We start from the raw sequence: 22,591 nt of genomic DNA on the forward strand, positions 1-22,591 counted from the left end.
TCGAGAGAAGTTGCAATTTTGGTTAATAAAACTTTACCAATTAAAATACAAAATGTAGTAATTGATTCTGTGGGGAGATATGTGATTATACATTGTCAAATTTTTTCAGAATTATGGACTTTTATGAATATTTATGCACCAAATGAAAATGATGCAAAATTCATACAAGAAGTTTTTTTGAACTTGGCTGATGCACATGATAAAATATTAATAGGTGGAGATTTTAATTTTTGTTTAGATCCAGTTTTGGATAGGTCAACTAAAGTTGCTACAAAATCAAAAGTAATAAAACTAACTTTATCATTAATAAAAGATTTAAATCTGATTGATATATGGAGAAAAATTAATCCAAGAGAAAGAGATTACTCATTTTATTCAAATAGACATAAAACTTATTCAAGGATTGATTTTTTTTTATTATCAAAAAATATTCAGGATAGAGTGAAAAGTGTGGAATATAAAGCAAGAATACTGTTAGATCATTCCCCCTTGATAATGCAATGATAATGATGGATAAGGAGGAATCGATCTATAGATAGAGATTTAATTCAATTTTATTAAAACGTCAAGATTTTTGTGATTTTATGAAAAAACAGATTCAATTTTTTTTGGATACAAATTTACATTCAGTTGAAGATAAAATTGTATTATGGGAAGCAATTAAAGCATATTTAAAGGGGTCAGATTATAAGTTATACATCTAAAATTAAGAAGGAATACATGGCAGAAATAGATCAATTGGAAAAAGATATCATAAAGTTAGAAAAAGAATCTCAAAGATATATGACAGAAGAAAAACGAAGACAACTTGTTAATAAAAAATTACAATATAATACACTCCAGACATATTGTACAGAAAAAGTAATTATGAGAACTAAACAGAAATATTACGAATTAGGTGAAAGATCACATAAGATTCTTGCTTGGCAGTTGAAAACAGAACAGGCTTCTAAAACAATAAATGCAATTAGAACAAGTGTAAATAAGGTTACTTATAAACGTTTAAAAATTAATGAAACTTTAAACAAATTTTATACTGAATTATATCAATCAGAATCACAAAATAAGATTGCTGAGATAGATAAATTTTTATCACAAATAACTCTTCCAAAATTAAATTTGGAAGAACAGAAAGGATTAGATATGCCCTTTACATTAAAAGAGGTTGAAGAAGCTTTAGGATCACTTCAGAGTAATAAATCCCCAGGAGAAGATGGTTTTCCTCCTGAATTTTATAAAAAATTTAAAGATTTATTAATTCCTCCTTTTATGGAATTAATATATCAAGTGGAAAGAATACATAAACTCCCACAATCTTTTTTAACAGCAATCATAACTGTATTGCCAAAAAAAGATAGAGATCCTTTAAAACCAACATCATATAGACCTATTTCTTTGTTGAATACAGATTATAAAATAATAGCAAAAATCTTATCTAATAGAATATCTAAATATTTACCAAAATTAATACATATGGATCAAACAGGTTTTATTAAAAACAGACAATCGATGGATAATATAACCTGGTTACTTAGTAGAATTCATTTGGCACAAAAAAGAGAGGAAATGAGTGTGGCAGTTGCTTTGGATGCAGAAAAAGCATTTGATAGATTGGAATGAGATTCTTTATTTAAGGTATTGGAAAAATATGAGTTAGGAAAATCTATTATCCAATGGATGAAAACCTTAAATACTAATCCTCAAGCTAAAGTAGTTACAAATGGTCAGATTTCAACACCATTTTGCTTAATGAGGTCAACTAGACAAGGCTGCCCATTATCACCTGCTTTATTTGTATTGGCAATAGAAGCATTAGCTGAATTAATTAGAACAGATTCAGACATTGGGTGCTTTAGAGTTAATGATTAATTTATTTGATGATGATGTTTTGATTTATTTAACAAACCCATTGTAATCTTTGCAAAGATTATCTTTTAGATTGGAAGAATATGGGAAAGTATCAGGGTATAAAGTAAATTGGGATAAAAGTGAAATTTCACCCCTTACCAAAGGAAATTATAATCAATGTCGATTAGTAACTCAATTTCGATGGTCAATAAATGGGATAAAATATTTAGGTATTAGAGTTGATAATGATGTAAAAAATTTATATAAACAAAATTATTTGCCATTATTAAAAAAAAGAGGATCTTGATAAATGGATGATGTTACCAATAACATTAATAGGTAGAGTTAATGCTGTAAAAATGAATATATTTCCTAGATTGCAATATTTATTTCAAACTTTACCAATACAATTACCTCAGAAGTTTTTTCAAGAACTGAATAAATATGTAAGGAAATTTCTTTGGAAAGGAAAGATGTCAAGAATATCATTGGAAAAATTGACATGTAAATTTGATTTAGGAGGGTTACAACTTCCAAATTTTAAGAATTATTATAAAGCAAATCAACTTAGATTTATCACATCTTTTTTTGATGAAAAAACCTGGCATGGATTAGAATAGAATTAGATAAGATAGGAGAAAACATACCAGAAGATTTTATATATAAGTGGGAATCCAAGTGGATACGGGAAAAAAAAGAATCTCCTATATTAAGACACTTGATTGATTTATGGAATAAGGTAAATGTGGATGATGAGATAAATCTTTATTAGCAAAAAGAACTTTAATTCAAAATAGGCTTATTCCTTTTACAATGGATAATAAACTTTTACATAATTGCTTCCAAAAGGGGATTAAATATATAGGTGATTGTTTTGAAAGAGGTATATTGATGTTGTTTGATCAATTAAAAAATAAATATAAAATATCAAACAACACTCTTTTCTATTATTTTAAATTAAAGGCTTATTTACGAGAAAAGCTGGGTCAAACAATGTTGATGCCAAAACTGAGTGAAATAGAAATATTAATTCAAAAAGGAAAAATTAAAAAATTTACATCTTGCAATTTGATTCAAAAACAGACAATTGAATCTGGAATTCATAAATCAAGACAAAAATGGGAATCTTGACTTGTATGTTAAAATTGATGGAAAAAGTTGGTCAAGATTATGTTCTGATAGTATGATAAATACAATAAATGTTCGACTTAGATTATACAATATAATTTTTTACATCAATTATATATAACACCACAGAAAACAAATAGATTAAATTCAAACATGTCTGACCAATGTTTTCGATGTAATTAAGAAATTGGTACTTTTTTACATTCTACTTGGTCTTGTTTTAAAATTCAACCATTTTGGATAAATCTAAGACTTTTATTGGAACAAATTACTGGAGTACAACTCCCACATAGTCCAATATTATTTTTATTAGGAGATATTGAAGGGACAATACAGAAACTTAAATTGAATAAGTATCCGAAAAATTTATAAAAATTGAATTGGCAGTAGCTAAAAAAGTTATCGCAGTTACTTGGAAATCTGATTTGTATTTAACTATGGATCGTTGGAATAATGAAATATATAGTTGTATTCCACTTGAAAAAATTACATATAATCTAAGAAATGAATATGATATATTTTTGAAAATTTGGCTCCCATACCTACAAAAGATGGGATTAAATATATAGGTCCTTTGAAGATAAAATTATAAAGTAATTGGGGAAAGTAAAAATAAGTATTAAAATTATTTTGAACTCCATGGAGCATGTGGGGATCCTCCGATATTCAGGCAATCTTTTTCTTATTTCTTTCTTTTTTTTTCTTTCTTTAGATAAGGGTTAAGGGGAGAGGGTTAAGGGGAGGGGGGAGGATTAATATTATTTTTCTTTTTCTTACTAATTTTTCATTACATTTATTCTTTGTAATTTTCTAAAAATAAATAAATAAATAAATAAATCAATAAATAATACAAAAAGAAAATGCTAAAAAAAAAGTCATTGATCCTAAGTAAGGTGCTAGATTTTGGTCCTGAGACTGGAGAGGTAGTTTTAAGAGTATAGGAAAAGGGACAGAAGCTGTGCCTTTGCATGGGATCATTTTAAAATATGACCTGGTATCTGGACCAGTCGAAGTATGGGTGCGGTCAGAATTACTGAGAAACAGCGTGGACGTCCTTCTTGGTAATGATTTAGCAGGTGGTGACGTGTGTTCAGCAGTGAAATTAACGAGCAAGCCTGTGAATGCTGAGGACACGCCCCTGGATTCTAAGATCTATCCCGCATGCGCAATCACTCGCAGCATGTCAAGAAAGGCAGCTGAGAAAGAGGACAGTTTAAATGAGTCCAGTGTTGATTTGGCTGAGACGTTTTTACCGACCCTGTACCAAGAGGGGTTAGGGGATGGCGAAGCGGAGAATAGGGAGGTGGAAGAGAGTAAAGGAGAGGAGGTAGACCTACTCTTAGCCAAGAGGGAATTTATAGAGGCACAGAATAAAGATGAGAAACAGATAAGGCAGTTAGAAGGTCCAGGGTTGGACATGGATGATCTGTCTGGCTTGACAGAGCAGTTTGATTTTGAAAAATTTAAATGTGTTCCCGATAACGATATAAGGGCAGTCCTAGATGAAAAGGATGCCATTACCTTGAAGGAGTCTGCTGGGTTAGCAGATGAAGTTGTTTTAACCCGAAGGGTTGAGTTTACTCCGGATGGGAGTTGCCCAGAGAGCAACTAGGAGGATCAGGGGAACTTAGAATTTGAAAAAGGGACTGGTATGGAAAGCCTGGAAGAGGTAGATGTCCCGTTTGAGTGTGTTCAAGATGTGGATGCACATGGTACTGAACCTAGTATTGAAACTCAGGAAACGTCTGAGGTATCTGATTTAGTTGAAAAGGAATGCAGTCCTTTTAGGTCAGATGGACTTGGTTCAGTGAAGAAAGGGTTAACCTTGGTACTAGTGGAGAGTGAGAGTTCTCAGTTGTTTGTGTTGGAGGGTGCATTGGAGGTTAGTGAGGAGATGAAAAGTGGTGATGTGAATATTATTGAAGGAGAAGGGAAAAGTGTTGTTCCTAAATTGAATAAAGAAAATTTAAAGTCTGAATTGGTTTTAGAAGCGGTAACCATGCTGAAGGAACAATGGCTTGTTAACAAGGTGCCTGTGAAGCAATTACAGTTTGATTTGGAATGTAAAGATAAACAACTCTGATGTTATTAAAGGAGGTGATTTGGAGAAACAGAACCAGAAATGTTGTTTAGACAAAGAGGGATCAGTTGCAGATGTTAAACTGAAAACTAATAGAATGAAGGGTCCTGAAGATAAAATTAATGACTTGCTCAAAAATAAAGAATTGTGTGGAAGTTCAGAAAATGGGCTAAGTTTGGAAAACATTGATGATAAGATAACTCCTATGAAAGGAGTATGTGAAAGCCTATTCCACACTGGTGAGCAAGCTAACCATGTGAGAGTTAAGTGGAAAAGGGACAAAGGTTGACAAATGCCACAGGATCTGGTTTTGAGGGAATTTGACACAGCATGTAAATAATAAAGACAACACCATGGAAGATTGATTGTTAAGTTCAAAAGTAAAATAGAAATTAGTATTTGCACAAACTTCTGTAATGTACCACAGTATGATCACACATGTATTAGTTCACATTTTGTAATATACATTTAAGCTAAGATTACAACCCTTTAGTTTTTTTTTGCTGATGAAAAGGAATAAAATAGGTGGTTATTCAATTGGAGTCTGATGCTACAGGAATTTATTAAGATACAAGATATTAAGATATTAAAATACACCATATTAAAGGAAGTGACAATGTAATCGCTGACTGTTTGTCTGGATGCTGGGTTGAAGGTATATCTGTATTGTTTTATAGTTACGAACACATGTATTTTTTTGCTAAACTCTGTAACCCTGTAAAACCCTGTACTAGTTAATTTTCCCCTTTTTGGGTGAAAATTCCTAGAAGGATGGGGTTGTTACTAAGGATGAACAACTCTGATGGGCAGAAGGGTACAGAGTTGCCCATGTTCCCCCCCCCCCCCCCCCCCCCCCGGGAGAATCACAAACTGTTACTGTTACCACTCTGCTCATGAGAGAGAATGAGAGAGAGACACAGATAAGAGGAAAACAAATTGGAACATCTGCTGCTGATAAGAGAGAGGAGAGGAGCCACTGATTTACTGTTATGTCTTTTGGAGAGGGCTGTTTACTTGGTACTATTCTGTTCATTAAAATTCCTCAGTGGACAGCCGGAGTGGGCTGGTTTGATGGGCTAAGCCATTCAAAACTGATTGACACCTGAGACCCCGTGAGTAGGGATAAGAGTGAGGTCTGGGGAGACACCCCTCAGATACACCAGGAGACACACTAGTGAGCACTGTTTAAGTGTTGGAAACCACGAGAAAAGTGTGGGGCATCGGAGACCAAACGAAGGATATGTCAATTTTAACTCACAGTGTTTATAGTGAGGCCGGTGGGGGCTTGTGTGTGTGTCCACCCTTGCCTGGGTGACGAGTCCACCATAGAAGAACGGTCTAGCTAAAGGACAGAGGAGTCATACCTGAATGGACACAACAACATATCGACGGATCAAGAAAAGTAGAGGAAGGTGTGAATGACTGTAGCTGTCACTGTTTGCTCGCCCTCTCTCTCTCTCTCTCTCTCTCTCTCTCTCCCTCCCTCCAACGGTTACAACAAAAGAACCAACAACTACCTCAGCCTACATGAACTGAACTGAATTTTATACTTTCCCATGATAATTCCTTATCCCCTAGACATCGATAGAGCTTGTTTATTATTGATTATTATTATACCCACACTTTTAGGTTTAGTATTGCTAACATGTATTATCTGTATATTTGCATTGTTGATATTGATTTGTATATTTTACTAATAAACACTGTTTTGAAAATAGTACCAGACTCCAACAGACACTTCTATCTTTGCTGGTAAGACACCCAGTTACGGGGTACGTAACACTAAATAGAAATGTAAATTTATGATGTTATTTTAACAATTATGATCATGTGTGTCAAACTTCAAAACAGGGCACTACGGGGCTTACTTGGCCTACTGAGTTCCTCCTGCATCTTGTGTGTGTTGCTTTGGATTTTCAGCACCAGCAGAATTTCTCGTGTTTTCTGTGGAGATGTACAGTTTGTGCACAAGGGATCCAGGCAGAAGAGAATGGGTGAGACAGGAGCCAGTAGCAGTAGAGGAGTCCGTGTTGGAATGGGAATGGGAAATGGTATTAAAATAGACAGCCACTGGGAAATCCCACCTTTTGCAGATAGAGCACTAACAGCATTATTGATGAAAGCAGCTGATGAAAAGTATTATATCTGCTGATGTGCATGTGTTTCCATTCTGACTGCGCTATGTCCATAATGGCAAGCATGCCTTCAGGTATCTAACCCGTAAACTACAGAATTTTCTCCTAATCCTTTTAGTCTCCTTTTGCTCTGCTCTCTTCTCCCTTTCCATCTCTGTTCTCCCTTTCCCTCTCCTCTTCTCCCTCTCTCTTATCTCTATCATTATTTGTGATGTTCTCTGAAACCTAAATCTTTGCAAAAAATGAAATCATCTTAAGTCTCAAATTTATTTGCTGGCACTTCACCGACATGCCTCAACGTTTTATCATCTTAAAGATGTTATATTATTAAATATTACTCTGTTGATCAAAATCAGCTGGAGGTGCTGGTGTGGTAACGTGATTCATATAATTAGGTTGCTGTTGATTGCAGGCTTCTGTCTTCCTCTACCAGGTGGAGCAGTTCTGGAGGTTCTACAGCCATTTGGTGCGACCAGGTGACTTGACAGGTCATAGCGATTTCCACCTCTTCAAGGAAGGTATCAAACCTATGTGGGAGGTGAGTAGTGGGCTAAATGTTTGTTTTGTCTTTGGGTACTAGTATATGTATTAGAATCAGAATCAGGTTTATTATTACTGAATTCTATGATGTGAAATTTGTGACAGCAGTACAGTTCAAAGTCATAATTACTATAAATTACATAAATTATAAATAAATAAATTTTGCAGTTTCCGGTGATGTCATCATCGACAATGGCAGCTTAAGTCTAGCTCCTCTGGAAAAACGTGTATTAAGCCCCGTTAACCCATCAAATATAATATTTTTTGAAAAATATTTGAATTGAAAAGGGGCAAGAATGGGGAAAGGAAATGGAAATAAAAAAAGTGACACTGCGGAGACTGCGTCCAAGAGGAATGCAACGAGTGGCTCTCCGACCCGACAATGTGCTAGCGAGGCAGCTGCTGGGCCACGCTCAGTCGAAGCGGTGAATATTTTTGAAATCCTGAAAGAGATAAGGGAGTTCAGAAAGAAATAGAGCAGCAGCTCCATGATATTAAGGCAGAGCTTGCCAGCGTTAATCAAAAACTAGCGGTGGCAGAGACTTGAATTGAGAAGGTGGAAGATCGCGTTCAAAACGTGGAATGGATACTGAGCAAGACAATAAAAATTATACATCACCAAGAAGGTAAACTGCTTGATCTGGAGGGAAGATCACGGTGGAAAAATATCAGAATCTACAACATTCCCAAAGGAGTGGAGGGCTTGTCTATGACGGAGTTTGTCGGAAAGCTACTGCGGGACGCACCAGACTTCCCCCGGCTATGAAGCTGGAAGTTGAAAGAGCTCATCACGCGTTAGTCCCAAAACCTACCCAGGATAGAAAGCCACGTTCAATAATAATTAAGTTCCTTTGGTACAGTACCAAGGCGGAGATTCTACGAAGGGCCTGGGGTAAGAAGAGAGTGTTTTTAGAGGATAACTTGATATATTTCGACCAAGATTACCCCCCCACGGTCCTCCAGAAACGCAAGGAATACTCTGAAGTAGAGCGAGTACTAAAGCAAAATAAGATTAGATTTCAAATCCCGTATCCTGCTAAACTTTGAGTGTTTTATGACAACAAGACGCGGTTGTACCAGACAGTGGAAAAGGCGACTACAGGCATGAAGGCCAGAGGGTTGTCCATCAGCATGACCAAAATGAGGGAAAGCCTGACTGAAGAATTATCCTGCTCCGCTTGGGAAATAATGCGAGAATCGAGAAGGCAGGAGATGGGAGGAGGCCGGGAGAAATATATCAGGAAGAGACTGGGAGTTTACCAAAGACAGTCCTCACCCACTTCAGAAGAGCCATAAGGTTTGGCTAACTTCAAAAATGTTGAGAAACTAAACGGAAGCAGAAGTACACGGTGATACACCTGTCTCGAGAAATACTTATTATAATGTGGATTTTATATTACTTAGTTGTTATTCTTCATTCGCTCACTTACTCCTTTTTCCCCACCAAAATGAGAATATTGGTGTGTAATGTGTGTGTGTGTGTGTGTGTGTGTGTGTGTGTGTGTGTGTGTGTGTGTGTGTGTGTATGTTGTATATATGTGTGTGTGTGTATATGTATATACCTATAGGAGGAGTACAAATCTTTTCTGTGTAATGGATTTGTTCACTGACTTTTATGAATACTGCAATGGGGGCCCTCAATTCACAAGTAGGAGGGGTTATCCCCCACAGCTAGACATTTCCTCTAGCTCAACGCAGGGTCATCTACTAGAGACTTGGTCATCTCAGCCTTGGAATCACACGTTCGTTGCTATTTTTATTATTATTTTTGTTTCTTGGTTCTTATTTGTTCAGGGAGTAGTTCGATTAAGTTTTATTCTAATTTCAATGATACATGGTAAATACATGGTAAATACATGATAAATACAGATGGCTAAGGACAAGGTAAAATTCATTTCTTTTAATGTAAATGGGCTATTAACTCCAATCAAATGTAAGAGAATTTTATCTAGGATGAAAAAAGAACAAGCCCATGTAGTATATTTACAAGAAACTCATTTAAGTGATAATGAGCATAAAAAATTAAAGAGAATGGGATTCACCAATCTGTTTTTCTTCTCATATAAATCAGGACATAGGAGAGGAGTTACTATTCTTATCTCAAGTAAGCTAACTTTTGAAAAAGTATTCGAAATGGGAGATAAGGAGGGCAGATATGTTTTGGTAAGGGGGAATATAGACGGCAATTCAGTTACTCTATTGAATATATACGCACCCTTGGGAAGTGATATTGGTTTCTTTCAGAAAATTACTGATATTATGGTAACAGAAACAGAAGGTCTCCTGATATGTGGGGGAGACTTAAATTTACAATTACAACAAAACTTAGACTCTTCCAATAGAAAAACCTATTAAACAAAATCTTTACATAAGAAAGTCAATACACTTTTTGAGGATGTTGGTTAAATTGATATATGGAGGGATCTTTTCCCTGACAGAAGGGATTACACTTATTATTCTGCTCCCCATTCTGTATATACAAGAATAGACTATTTCATAACATTTGGAAAGAACAAAGACAAAATAAACACCTGTGGAATTGGGACAATAGATGTAAGTGACCATGCACCTATATATTTATCTGTTGATTTTGACCTACAACCAAAGAATACTATTTGGAAACTAAATTCAAGTCTACTCAATGATCTGTACTTTAAGGAACAAATTAGAAAAGAAATCGGTGTCTACTTAGAATTTAATGATAATGGAGAGGTTTCATCTCCCTTTTTATGGGATACTCTGATGGCAGTCTTAAGAGAGAAAATTATAGCGATATCTTCATATAATTTAAAAATAAGGAATAAAACGTTAGGAGAATTACAAAATAGGCTGAAGGAACTAGAAAAAAAACACATTGATTTTGGCACAGGATACATTAGGGGAAATTAAAAGAATTGGGAATGAAATAAATAATTTGGCTACGCAAGAAATCAGGAAAAACTTAATGTTTCTGAAACAGAGACATTATGAAAGTGGATCGAAATCTATGAAAATACTGGCGTGGAAACTGAAAAAAAAAATATAGCAGAAAATACAATTCATAGAATTAGGAACCCAAGAACGAAAATTATAAAAAATAAGCTAAGTGAAATTCAAGAAGCTTTCGAAGTGTTTTACAAAACTCTATATTCCAAAGTTCCAGGGGGAAGCATAACCCAAATTGACACCTTCTTGAATTCTCTAGAGTTACCCACTTTAAGCGAAGAACAAAATAGAAGGATGACTGCTGACATAACTGAAGTTGAATTAAAAGCTTCAATTAATAGGCTTAAATTAAGCAAGTCACCAGGATCAGATGGGTATATGGCAGAGTGGTACAAAGGATTTAAAAATGAGTTAATTCCTGTTTTACTCCCCACACTGAACTGGGCTCTAAAAAAGGCACAAATGCCACCCAGTTGGAAGGAAGTGATAATCTCAGCTATACCGAAAGAAGGCAAGGATAAAATAGAATGTGGGTCATTTAGACCAATAACCATTCTTAATGTAGATTATAGGTTACTTACCTCCATCATGGCCAAACAATTAGAGGAGTTTCTACCCATATTGATATGTAACGATCAGACAGGTTTTATAGGACAACACCAGACTCAAGACAATATACGAAGGACACCACATTATGGATCATATACAAAAAAATAAAATCGAAGCAATAGTGATAAACGTGGACGCTGAAAAAGCATTTGATTTGGTTAATTGGAATTTTCTTTGCAGAGTTTTACATAGATTTGATTTCCAAGAAACAATTATTAAAACTATACAAACACTATATGACAATCTTACTGCTAGGATTAAAATCAATGGATATTTATGAAATAGTCTTACCCTAGAAAGGGGCACGAGACAGGGTTGTGCATAGTCACGACTACTCTTCGCGCTATATCTGGAACCATTAGCTCAATACATCAGACAAAATGAAGATATCAGGGGAATTACTATTAAAGGGACAGAGCATAAATTGGCTTGTTATGCGGATGACATTTTGATCTATCTAGGGCAACCAACATACTCTTTACCTAAATTGATGCAATCCTTTGAACAATATGGTCAATTATCAGAATACAAGATCAACATAGATAAAACCCAATTACTTTCATATTACTATAGCCCACCAAGGGAAATTGAAAGTCGATACCCTTGGGCATGGCACACAGAGCCTTTCAGATACTTGGGCATCATTATGCCAAAAGATTTGGCAAAATGATCAGAATGTAATTATCAGCCTTCATCTAAAAAAATTAAGGACGATGTGGCAAGATGGAACCTGATTCCTTTTTTTCAGTCTCAGTTCAAGGATTGAGTCTATTAAAATGAATATACTGCCCAGACTGTTATATCTCTTTCAGACCCTACCAATAGAGATTAATCAAAATCAATTCAATGAATGGAACAAGATGCTATCAAGGTATATTTGGCAGGGTAAAAGGCTCAAAACTTTGCAATTAGCAAAGGAAAAGGGGGATGGGGCCTACCTTCTCTTAGAGATTATTATTTTGCAGCACAGTTGAGAGCTGTGATATGTTGGTGTAACCCACCATATGACGCTCAATGGAAAAACATTGAGGAGCGGGTACTTCCCATCTCCATACAAGCAATTTTGGCTGATAACAACCCGCAAAGGTACATAAATACTATTGATAACCCATGGGTGAAATTGACTCTTAAAATATGGAGAACTACTATAAAAGAATATTATCTAGAGGGAGATATTGCAATTCTTAAATGGTGTGCATATGACTCTGATTTTACACCAAATAAACTGGATGCTAGATTTAAAGACTGGACAGCTAAAGGAATAACAATTCTTTGCAACATAATGTAAGAAGGAACACTGTTCAGTTTTGAAATGCTTAAAGAGGAACACTTATTAGAAAAACAAGATTTTTGTCGGTATTTACAGATGTGACAATATGTTAATAGGACGCTTAAAAATGTATTGATAGAGCTCTTTAGAAAAGCATATAATTTAAATAATGGTAGTAGAATCATTCAAGCATGTATAAGGGGTTGTCAAATCTTAAAACACATTCGACTTCATATATTAAAACAAAATGGGAGAAGGAAGGGGAGATAATTATATCTGAGAAAGAATGGACAACAATATGGAAATATCAATGGAAGTGTACCAGTTCACAGAAGTGGAGGGAGTTTGGATGGAAAAACTTGATAAGATATTTTATTACAGCCTCTCAGAAATCCAATTATGATAGTAACCTCCCTGTTTGCTGGAGAAATTGTGGAAATCAAAATGCAAATCATTATCATATTTTTTGGGACTGCCCTGTTGTCAAAAACTATTGGGGGGGGGATACACAATGCCCTACATCTTTGAATGTGAAATACCCTTAGAGAGTAAGACCATATATTTTGGATATATACCTCAAGAGTGGTTGAAAGAGATAAACATTTAATGAATAAACTGTTGGTGGCTGGTAAAAAGACTCTTACTAGGAAATGGTTATCACAGGAGAGCCCAACTTTAAATACATGGATGGAAATTACAATGGACATTTACAAAATGGAGAAGGTAACAGTATTTGTTAACTATAAGCTGGAACAATTTGATTCATACTGGGAAAATGGTTTAACTACATAATGCCTCATAGGCCTGATTTTATTCTCAAATCAATGAATCTGTTGTAAAAAAAAGATCACTCCCTACTTGTACATAGTTCTTTCCTTTTGCTTGTTTTTTCTTTCCACTCTTTTCTATAAGTGTATACCTCAGATAAATATTTTGTGGAGATTTGTGATATATATGATATATATATATATGTACAATGTCTGAAATACATCTTATGGAAATGTTTGTTTGATGAACTTCAATAAAAAATAAGTTAACAAAAAAAATTCTGCAAATTAAAAAAGAACAACAAGGTGGTGTTCTTGGATTCATAGACTGTTTAGAAATCTAATGAAGGTGCTGTTCCTAAAATGTTGATTGTGGGTCTTCAGGCTCCTGTACCTCCTCACAGAAGTAGTAATGAGAAGAGGGCATGTCCTGGATGGTGAGAGTCCTTAATGATGGAAGCTGTCTTCTTGAGTTGCCACATTTTGAAGATGTCCTCAATGGGAGGGAGGATTGTGCCCATGATGGAACTGGCTGCGTCTACAACCCCTGGAGCCTCTTGCAATCCCGTGCATTGGAGCCTCCGTACCAGACAGTGATATGACCCATCAGAATGCTCTCCATCTTTGGTAACATGAACTCTCCTCCAACTCCTAATGAAGTGTAGCCACAGGTGTGTCTTTTTTATGAAACCTCCTTTAGCTGGGCATCTCTGGAAATGTGGCTCATTTGCCTCTCGCCACTGGATTCTGCGACGAGTACCCACCTTTCTCAGGCTTTGTACATCTGGGGTGTATATGTCTTTGGTCCCACCAAATCCATGGAGTTGGGATGTCTCACCCACCCAAATCCCAGTTTGTGTGAATGCCATGTGATTTACTGCTATGCCGTAGCCCGTTGGCATAAAATAATAGATCACACACTGCATACAATATTAAATATATTTGTGAATGTTAACTTAATCAAAGAGTGAGTAAAGAAAAGAAAGAGAAAAACAAGAAGGGCCCATTATAATGAAACAGTCAAATGTGCACAGATTGGAGCTCAAGGATTTTCCAACAGCCATATTTGGCATGTCAACAAACACACTCAAACACATCTATATTTGTACTGTGGAGAGCATTCTGCCAGGCTGCATCACTGTCTGGTGTGGAAGGGCTACTGCATAGGACCAAAAGAAGCTGCAGAATGTTGTAAATCTAGTCAGCTCCATCTTGGGCACTAGCCTACAAAGTACCCAGAACATCTTTAGGGAGCGGTGTCTGAGAAAGGCAGCGTCCACTATTAAGGACCTCCAGCACTCAGGGCATGCCCTTTTCTCACTGTTACCATCAGGTAGGAGATACAGAAGCTTGAAGGCACACACTCAGTGATTCAGGAACAGCTTCTTCCCCTCTGCCATCGGATTCCTAAATGGACATTGAAGCTTTGGACACTACCTCACTTTTTAAAAAATATACAGTATTTCTGTTTTTGCACAATCTTTTAGATCTATTCAATATATGTAATTGATTTACTTGTTTATTGTTATGTTTTTATTATTATTTTTTCTCTCTCTGCTAGATTATGTATTGCATTGAACTGCTACTGCTAAGTTTACAAATTTCACGTCACATGCTGGTGATAATAAACCCGATTCTGATTCACTGATCCTTGGTAGACCTTCTGCCTGGGCTCCAATGAATTGTGTTTATCCACTGGATCGAATTGTCTGACCACTTTCTCCAGCGTCTTCTCTCTTCATCTCTCGCTGAACAAAGACCAAGACCTACTTTTCTGTCCCTCACAAAACCTCTCCCCTCAGCGTTCTCTGGAAACTTCTCCCCTTTCCACCATCCCAATTGGATGACACACGTTCCAAAGCATCCCTTATCTTCAACAGTAATCCAAACAGACTGAAAGCAGAACAGACTGCTCTTACAAACCTGCTAAATGAAATACCTACAGCATAATAGTATAGAGAACCATGACATTACAGTTGTTCCGGCATCAATGTGTGGGGCTGGAGATGTTGTCCCCAGGAGCTTGAAGTTGCTCACCTTTTTCACTGCTGATCTGATCTCTCAATGAGATTGGTATTTGTTCTCCTGACTTATTCTTCTTGAAGTTCAGAATCAAATCCTTTTTCTTGCTGACACTGAGTGCAAGTGCAACACCACTGATCTGTGTCTCTCTTGGACACCTCCTCATTGTCATTTAAGAACTTATCAACTACGTTGGTGTCATCTGTGAATTTCTAGATGGAATTTGAGCTGTGCTTAGCCACACAGTTGTGAATGTAGAGAGAATAGAGCAGTTATCGAAACACTCATACTTAAAGGTGGGCTTGTCTTGATTGTCAATGAGAAGCAGATTTTATCACTGATCCTTATTGACTGTGAGTGCCTGCTAAGGAAGTCGAGAGTCCATTTAAAGAGTGAGGTACTGAGTCCCAGGCCCAATATGATTGCTGCCCTTAAGAAGCCTATGAGGAACTTGGGCTGTAGCAGTAAGAGGTTGAACATGTCCTTGACGACTCCTGCCAGTTGGTCAGCTCAGTGTTTTTAGTACTGTCCAGGTAAACTGCCAGGGCCCGACACCTTGTGAGGATTCACTCTCTTGAAGGATGTTCTGACATCTGTCTGTGAGACAGAGATCACAGGGACACTTGATGGTGTGAGGAGTTGACAGGTTCAAGTTCAAGTTTAATTGTCATTCAGCCAGACATGAATTCAGCCAAACGAAACAACATTACTCCGGGGCCAGGGTGCAGACAGTACCAACAGTAATACAAAGCACATATAAGATAGCAGTAAAATAAGTCACACAAAATAAAATAGTCTAATTCCCTGACTCCCTGAATGTTGCAGAAATCTGCAGTTGAACACAATACAGCTTGTCTTCTGCTGAGTGTACACTGGGGGCAGCACCAACTCTAGCATGGACGCCGCACCATGTTGCTTCTGACACCCCGATGGAGCACTCAATTCCGATGCCTCCCTCTGGGGACTGCAAACCTGGGCTTGAGGTCTAGTCCTCACTACGATCAAGGCCATGCAGCTAGCCCACCATCTACTCCTGCTGTTTGCCAATAATCAAATGATTTGGACTTCCAGCATTCCACAACTCCAGTATCCAATGAGCCCTTGCAATCGCGAGAAAAACAACTAAGGTGATCTCTTGCTATTAGACTGTACATCTCTGCATACTGATGCTTCTCTATCGCAGGCAGCATCACAGTCTGCACTGACCAGCTCTTTAAGTTTCTCTGCCAATGAACAACTCACTAATGGGGTAGAGCTGCAGTACTTCAAGTTCTTAAGTCCAGCAGAGTCTTGCGATCGTAAAAAATGTTTAAAAAAGACAATAATACCTTTTGGTTTATACTGTAGAAGTCGCTGTGTCTGAAGGTGTTGCCATTTTACTGGAAAATACAGGAAGATGTGGTGTGCTTTCAGTTGAATCTTTAACTTCACACGGAATTACCTTTTCACTCATGATTGTTTTATGTAGGTCATACTTGGACTATTGTGTGATTCTGGATTGTCGGTCTTAAACACCATAGAACAACACCCAGCAGAATGCCCTGATTCGTCCAGGGCATCCGGTTTGGGAAATTTTGTGATGTTTTCGAAATCACAATTCGTACATGCAGCTTTTGATTAAATCAGTGAAAGCCTTAGTATATTAATTCAGATTCAAAGATGAATCCCTGGATATGGGTCCAATCTACCAAATCAAAGCTCCCAGGCCTCCATTGACCATACCTTCATGGTCCTCACCACTGGTGCTGCAGTCTTTATTCTCTGCCATATGTGCTACATGTAGAATGTAGAGCTACATGATCAGACTTGCCAAAGTGTGGGCATGGGATGGCATGGTAATCTTTCTTGATAATGGTGTTACAGATGACGTATTGGTGGTTAGAAACTTCTTCAAGTTGGCCTAGTTGAAGTCCTCCGCAATGATCGGGAGGCATTAGAATGTGCATGTTTGTGACTGTTGATCTCGGTGCTCAGCTCTCCCAGTGCCTGCTTGACATTTGTCAGGAATGGAACGTACACTGCAACCAGGATGATGATGGAGAACTCCCTTGGCACTTGACTGCCGTCTTATGCTTTAGTAAAAGTGGTTGTCGGAGGATATACCAGACCAACCTATCGAACCCATTGGGTTCTGTGTTCTAAGCAGATAGGTTTAAAGACCCCTCTGGAAATGTAAAGGTAGGAGAGTATGTTTCATGGTGAACAATGGTTGGTGAGACTCAGGTGGCCGCACACCCTCAAATCATTTTCACCCTGGATATGGAATACCTTATGTTGCTATGTCGACCTTTCAGGCTGTCTAGAGAATTCACATCTGTTATTATTAAATCCCACCACAGGCCAATACCAAACTGGCTCTCAATGAACTATGCAATACCATCAATGTCATGAAAACACCCACCCAATGGCGGCTTTCATCACCGCTGGAGACTTTAACCAAGCGTTGCTGACCGGAGCTTACCTGAAGTTCTACCAACACATCGAGGTGACACACGGGAAGGAAGCATACCTGACCACTGCTACTCTCCCTTCCACAATGCTTATAAAACACTTCTTCACTTTCCGTTTGAAAAGTCTGACCATTCCTCCATCTTGCTTCTGCCCAAAGTAAAAACTGTCCACTGCTGGTCCAACCAGTCAGTCTCAGTGTTACAAGACTGCTTCAATAGCATTTCATGGGAGGCATTTCGAGCTGAGAACATTTCTGAATGCATGGAAGAGGTCGCAAGCTTCATTTGGAAATGTATTGAAGACATTGTTCAAAAATCAGTCTGGGGCTACCCAAACCAGAGGCCTTGGATAAATAGTTCAGTGTATGTTGCTCACAGTGCAAGGGATGTTGCTCCAGAGCCTTTGCCTCTGGAGACCAACAAGAGCATAAGAGATGCCACTATGATTTTGTAAAGCCATCAAGGTAGCCAAACGGCAACACAAGGACAAAATCCAGTCACAGCTCTGTGACAATGACACACGCAGCGTAAGGCAAGGACTGCACACCATTGTGGACTTCAAGAGGAACCGCAGCAGTACAGTCAACATTGCCACCTCTCTCTTGGATGAGCTAAGTGATTTTTATGCTCGATTTGATGTTGAATCCCCGAGGAGAACCGCTGACGAGACCTGCTTTTTGGTCAACTCCGAGGCTGAGGTACATAGAAGATTCCAACACATCAACAGCCACAAGGTACTGTGGATGGACAACATCCCAGGGCGGGTCCTCAACGTGTGTGCTGAACAGCTGGCGGGTGTGTTCACATAGAAACACAGAAAACCTACAGCACATATTTACAGACATTTTTAATTTCTCCCTCTCCCAGTATGTAGTGCCCTCCTGTTTCAAATGATCCATCATTGTCCCCGTATCTGAGAAAACCAAGGTAGCATGCCTGAATGATTGGCGCCCTGTTGCACTCACCTCAGTTATAAGCAAATACTTTGAGAGGATGGTTAAAGACTACATCTGCAGCATGCTACCACTCACACTGGACTTCCTACAACTTGCCTACCAATGGAAGCGGTCTACTTCTAATGCCATAGCTACAGCACTACACAGCGTCCTCACTCACCTGGAGAAGAGGGATGCATATGTTAGCATGCTGTTCCTGTGTTACAGTTCAGCATTCAACAGCGTAATTCCCTCCAGACTTGACAGGAAGCTCAGAGACCTCAGCCTCCACCCCACCTTGTGCAGATGGATCCTAGGCTTCCTATCAGATCGCTGACAGGTGGTAAGTATGGGCTCTTCTCACCTCTGTCCCTCTGACCCTCAACACATGAGTCCCTCCCCCAAGGTCGTGTCCTGAGTCCCCTCTACTCCTTTTACACCCACAACTGTACTGCCACACACAGCTCCAATGTGCTGATCAAATTTGCAGATGACACAACATTGATTGGCCTTATTTCTAGCAGTGACGAGACAACCTCTCCACTGTAGGTTAACACCCTGACACAACAGTGCCAAGATAACAACCTCTTCCTTAATGTCCAAAAAACAAAAGAACTGATCGTGGATTACAGGAGGAACAGAGACAGGCTCACCCCGATCAACATCAATGGAACTGCAGTTCTTCGGTACACACATCACTGAAGATCTCACCTGGATTGTAAACACCAAATTGTGTTATTATTAAGGATTGTGTGGCAACAAAAAGCACAACAGCATCTGTTCCACCTCAGGCGACTGAAGTAGTTCAGCATGAGCTCCCAAATCCTCACGATCTTCTACAGGGGGACCATTGAGAGCATGTTGACTGGCTGGATATTGTACATTTATAACAGCAGGTGCAGAAAGAAGGTCTGGAAGATTACTGGGGACACCAGTCACCCCAACCATAAACTGTTCCAGCTGCTTCTGTCTGGCAAACAGTACCACAGCATTAAAGCCAGGACCAACAGGCTACGGGACAGCTCCTTTCTACATGCCACTAGACTTATTAATTCTCATGTCTGTACATTTAGACGCTAAAGTTTTTACTCCCTCACGTTGAGGAATGGATGTAATATTTAAATAAATTCAGATTGGGGGAACAGGAATGAGACAGAACCACCTCATCCACGCCCTGTGATGCAAATGCCATCACTTCCGGCTTACCTAATGCCACCATCTGGTCCATGAGGTGGATAGTGAAACCCTTGGGGTGGAGTTCTTTGTCTGTTGTACTGGGGGTGAGCCATGTCCCTGTGAAGCAGAGTGCAGTGCAGACCCGGCATCCCTCTGGTACTGCAGTCCTGCTGAGGTTTTAGCTTTTATGTTCCAGAGACTGTGTATTCACTCAACACCGAAGATGTTCAACAAAAACTAATTAGTTTATCTCATTGCAGGATGAAGCCAACAAGAATGGCGGCAAATGGATAATACGCTTGCGCAAAGGCCTGGCATCCAGATTTTGGGAAAACATCATCCTAGCCATGCTGGGAGAGCAGTTTATGGTTGGAGAGGAAATCTGTGGAGTTGTGGTATCGATCAGATTTCAAGTACGTAAGTTGTTAAAGAGAATAAGGATTAGGATTTTTGTCACGTATATCAAAACATACAATGAAATAGTAATTTGCATCAACAAACTACACATTCCATTGTTGTTTGAATTTCCAGCATCTGCAGATTTCCTCGTTGAGTCCAAGGATGTGCTATGTTGCCTGCAAATGTTCCCGCACTGCTGGCACCAAAATTGCATGCCAGCAATTTACTAACCCTAACCTGTATATGTTTAGAATGGGGAAAGAAACCAGAGCGCTGAGTTTCATGGGGAGAATATACAAAGCTCTTATAGACTGTGGCAGCACTTGAACCACGATCAGTACCACTGTAAAGTGTTACATTGGAAACAGCTAATTAAATCCCAGTCTCAGTACAAAGGAGTAGGTTCAAAAGCCATGACTGCAAGTTGAAGTATGGTTTACTGTCATTTGCACAAAGACGTGCACAGACTCAACAAAAAACTTAACTTGCAGCAGCAGCACAGGCACAGAGCATCAGATAAGCAGCAGCTGGAAGACAAAACAGAAATTGAACATAAATTATGCACAATTTTTAGAAGGAAAGAACACAATGAGAACAAAAAAGTTCCATTTATTGCAGAATAATTAAAGTGTAATGATTAGTGTTGTGCCAGTTGGTTCAAAAACTAAGTCATTGAAGGGAATTAACTCTTCTTGAAACACTCACAAAATGCTGGAAGAACTGAGCAAGCCAGGCAGCATTTATGGAAAAGAGTATTTTGATATTTTGAATCAAGACCCTTCATCGAGACTGGAGAAAAAAAGAGAAGTGAGAATAAGATGGTAGGGGAGGGGAGGAAGAAGTACAGTATGGTAGGTGATACTGGGAGAGGGGGTAGGGTGAAGTAAAGAGCTGGGAAGTTGTTTGGCGGAAGAGAAAAAGGGCTGAAGAAGGGGGAATCTGATAGGAGAGGGTAGAAGAGCATGGAATAAAGGGGGAGGAACACCAGAGGGAGGTTATGGGCAGGTAAGGAAATAATGTGTGAGAGGTAAACGGGAATGGGGAATGGTGAAGGGGGTGGGTATTTACCGGAAATTGATGTTCAACTATTCTTGAACCGGGAAGAGTGGGAGTAGCAGAGTACTTGATAAACTTCACAGAATAGTAAGCTACCTAGTATGTTGTTGTGTGTGGGGGAAACAAAGGGACTGAGAGGATATTTAGATAGCAAGTCTACTGATGATGAAGCAGAGGGAATTCAAAGATGACCACAACCAAATCACCTTGGAGTTCAATGGATCTACATCACTGGAGGGACCAGAACCCAGTGGTTTCAGATTGACAGTTAATCTTTGTGGATCAGCAAACTGTGTTGAATGGTCCAGGTCAGTTGAGTTTTGGGCAAATATTTCATCGTTCAGAAAGATAATTGCATCTTGTCTGTGGGTGAAGTTCAAGTGAGCCCGTAAGCCAAGAATTATCAATGGAAAAAGAAACACAATGCTTTTGTCAAGTTTTGATTACCAATTTCACTAAAAACCTGTTTGTTAGGTTATCATGAGGAGATAAATTGGTACACCCTCAAGCAGCAGGGTGTGCCAAATATAAAGTCCAACTTGTATGGCATACAAAATAAGCAGGTAAACTTTATCCACTTTGCTTTTATGCTGTGCTTTAACATTGGGACAGAAATCCAAAGCAACACCCACAAAATGATGGAGGAACTCAGCAGGTTAAGCAGCATCTATGGAAACGAATAGACAGTTGACGTTTCGGGCTGAGACCCTTCTTTTGGACTGAGAAGGAAGGGGAATATGCCAGAATAAAAACGTGGAGGGAGTGGAAGGTCTAGCTGGAAGGTGATAGGTGGGTGGGAAAGGTAAAGGGCTAGATAGGATGGAATCTGAGAGGAGAGGGAAGTTGACCATAGGAGAAAGGGAAGGAGGAGCGGATTCAGGGGAAAATGATAGACAGGTGACGAGATAAAAGCCAGAATGGGGAATAGAGGAAATCCAGACCTACTTCCAAGTACACATAATCAGAAGCACAGGAGTAGCATGTCTACTTGTCTTGCCAGTCTGTTCTGATGGATGTGAAAGAATCAAGCCAAAGAAGAGTGGATGTGTTCAGTCAGGGTTCAATGCTATAAATTTTTCTCCAACCAATGCTGCCTAAAAATCAAGGTTTGCTGGTCACTGACATTGCTAACCCTGTGATCTTGCTATGTGCTTCCTGCATTACAGTGGTGATAATGTTGCACAAAGTAATTAATTGGCTCCTGGAAGCACCAAATTTATTTTAACTTTATATTGTTTACATGTCATTCTG

At 38.5% G+C, this 22,591-nt stretch overlaps 1 protein-coding gene across 2 annotated transcripts in view; it reads left to right on the forward strand.

The window, feature by feature from the left end:
- The window catches only part of LOC132397014 (eukaryotic translation initiation factor 4E type 2-like), a 68,275-nt gene that overhangs the window by 40,561 nt on the left and 5,123 nt on the right, over positions 1-22,591 (forward strand). For both annotated transcript variants that reach the window (XM_059975228.1, XM_059975227.1), the window contains exons 4-5: positions 7,625-7,729; positions 20,146-20,298. In XM_059975228.1, the coding sequence (XP_059831211.1) occupies positions 7,625-7,729; positions 20,146-20,298 (258 nt within the window). The remainder of the gene's footprint in view (positions 1-7,624; positions 7,730-20,145; positions 20,299-22,591) is intronic.

This window comes from Hypanus sabinus, chromosome 7, assembly GCF_030144855.1.
Source record: "Hypanus sabinus isolate sHypSab1 chromosome 7, sHypSab1.hap1, whole genome shotgun sequence".
Lineage (NCBI taxonomy): Eukaryota > Metazoa > Chordata > Chondrichthyes > Myliobatiformes > Dasyatidae > Hypanus > Hypanus sabinus.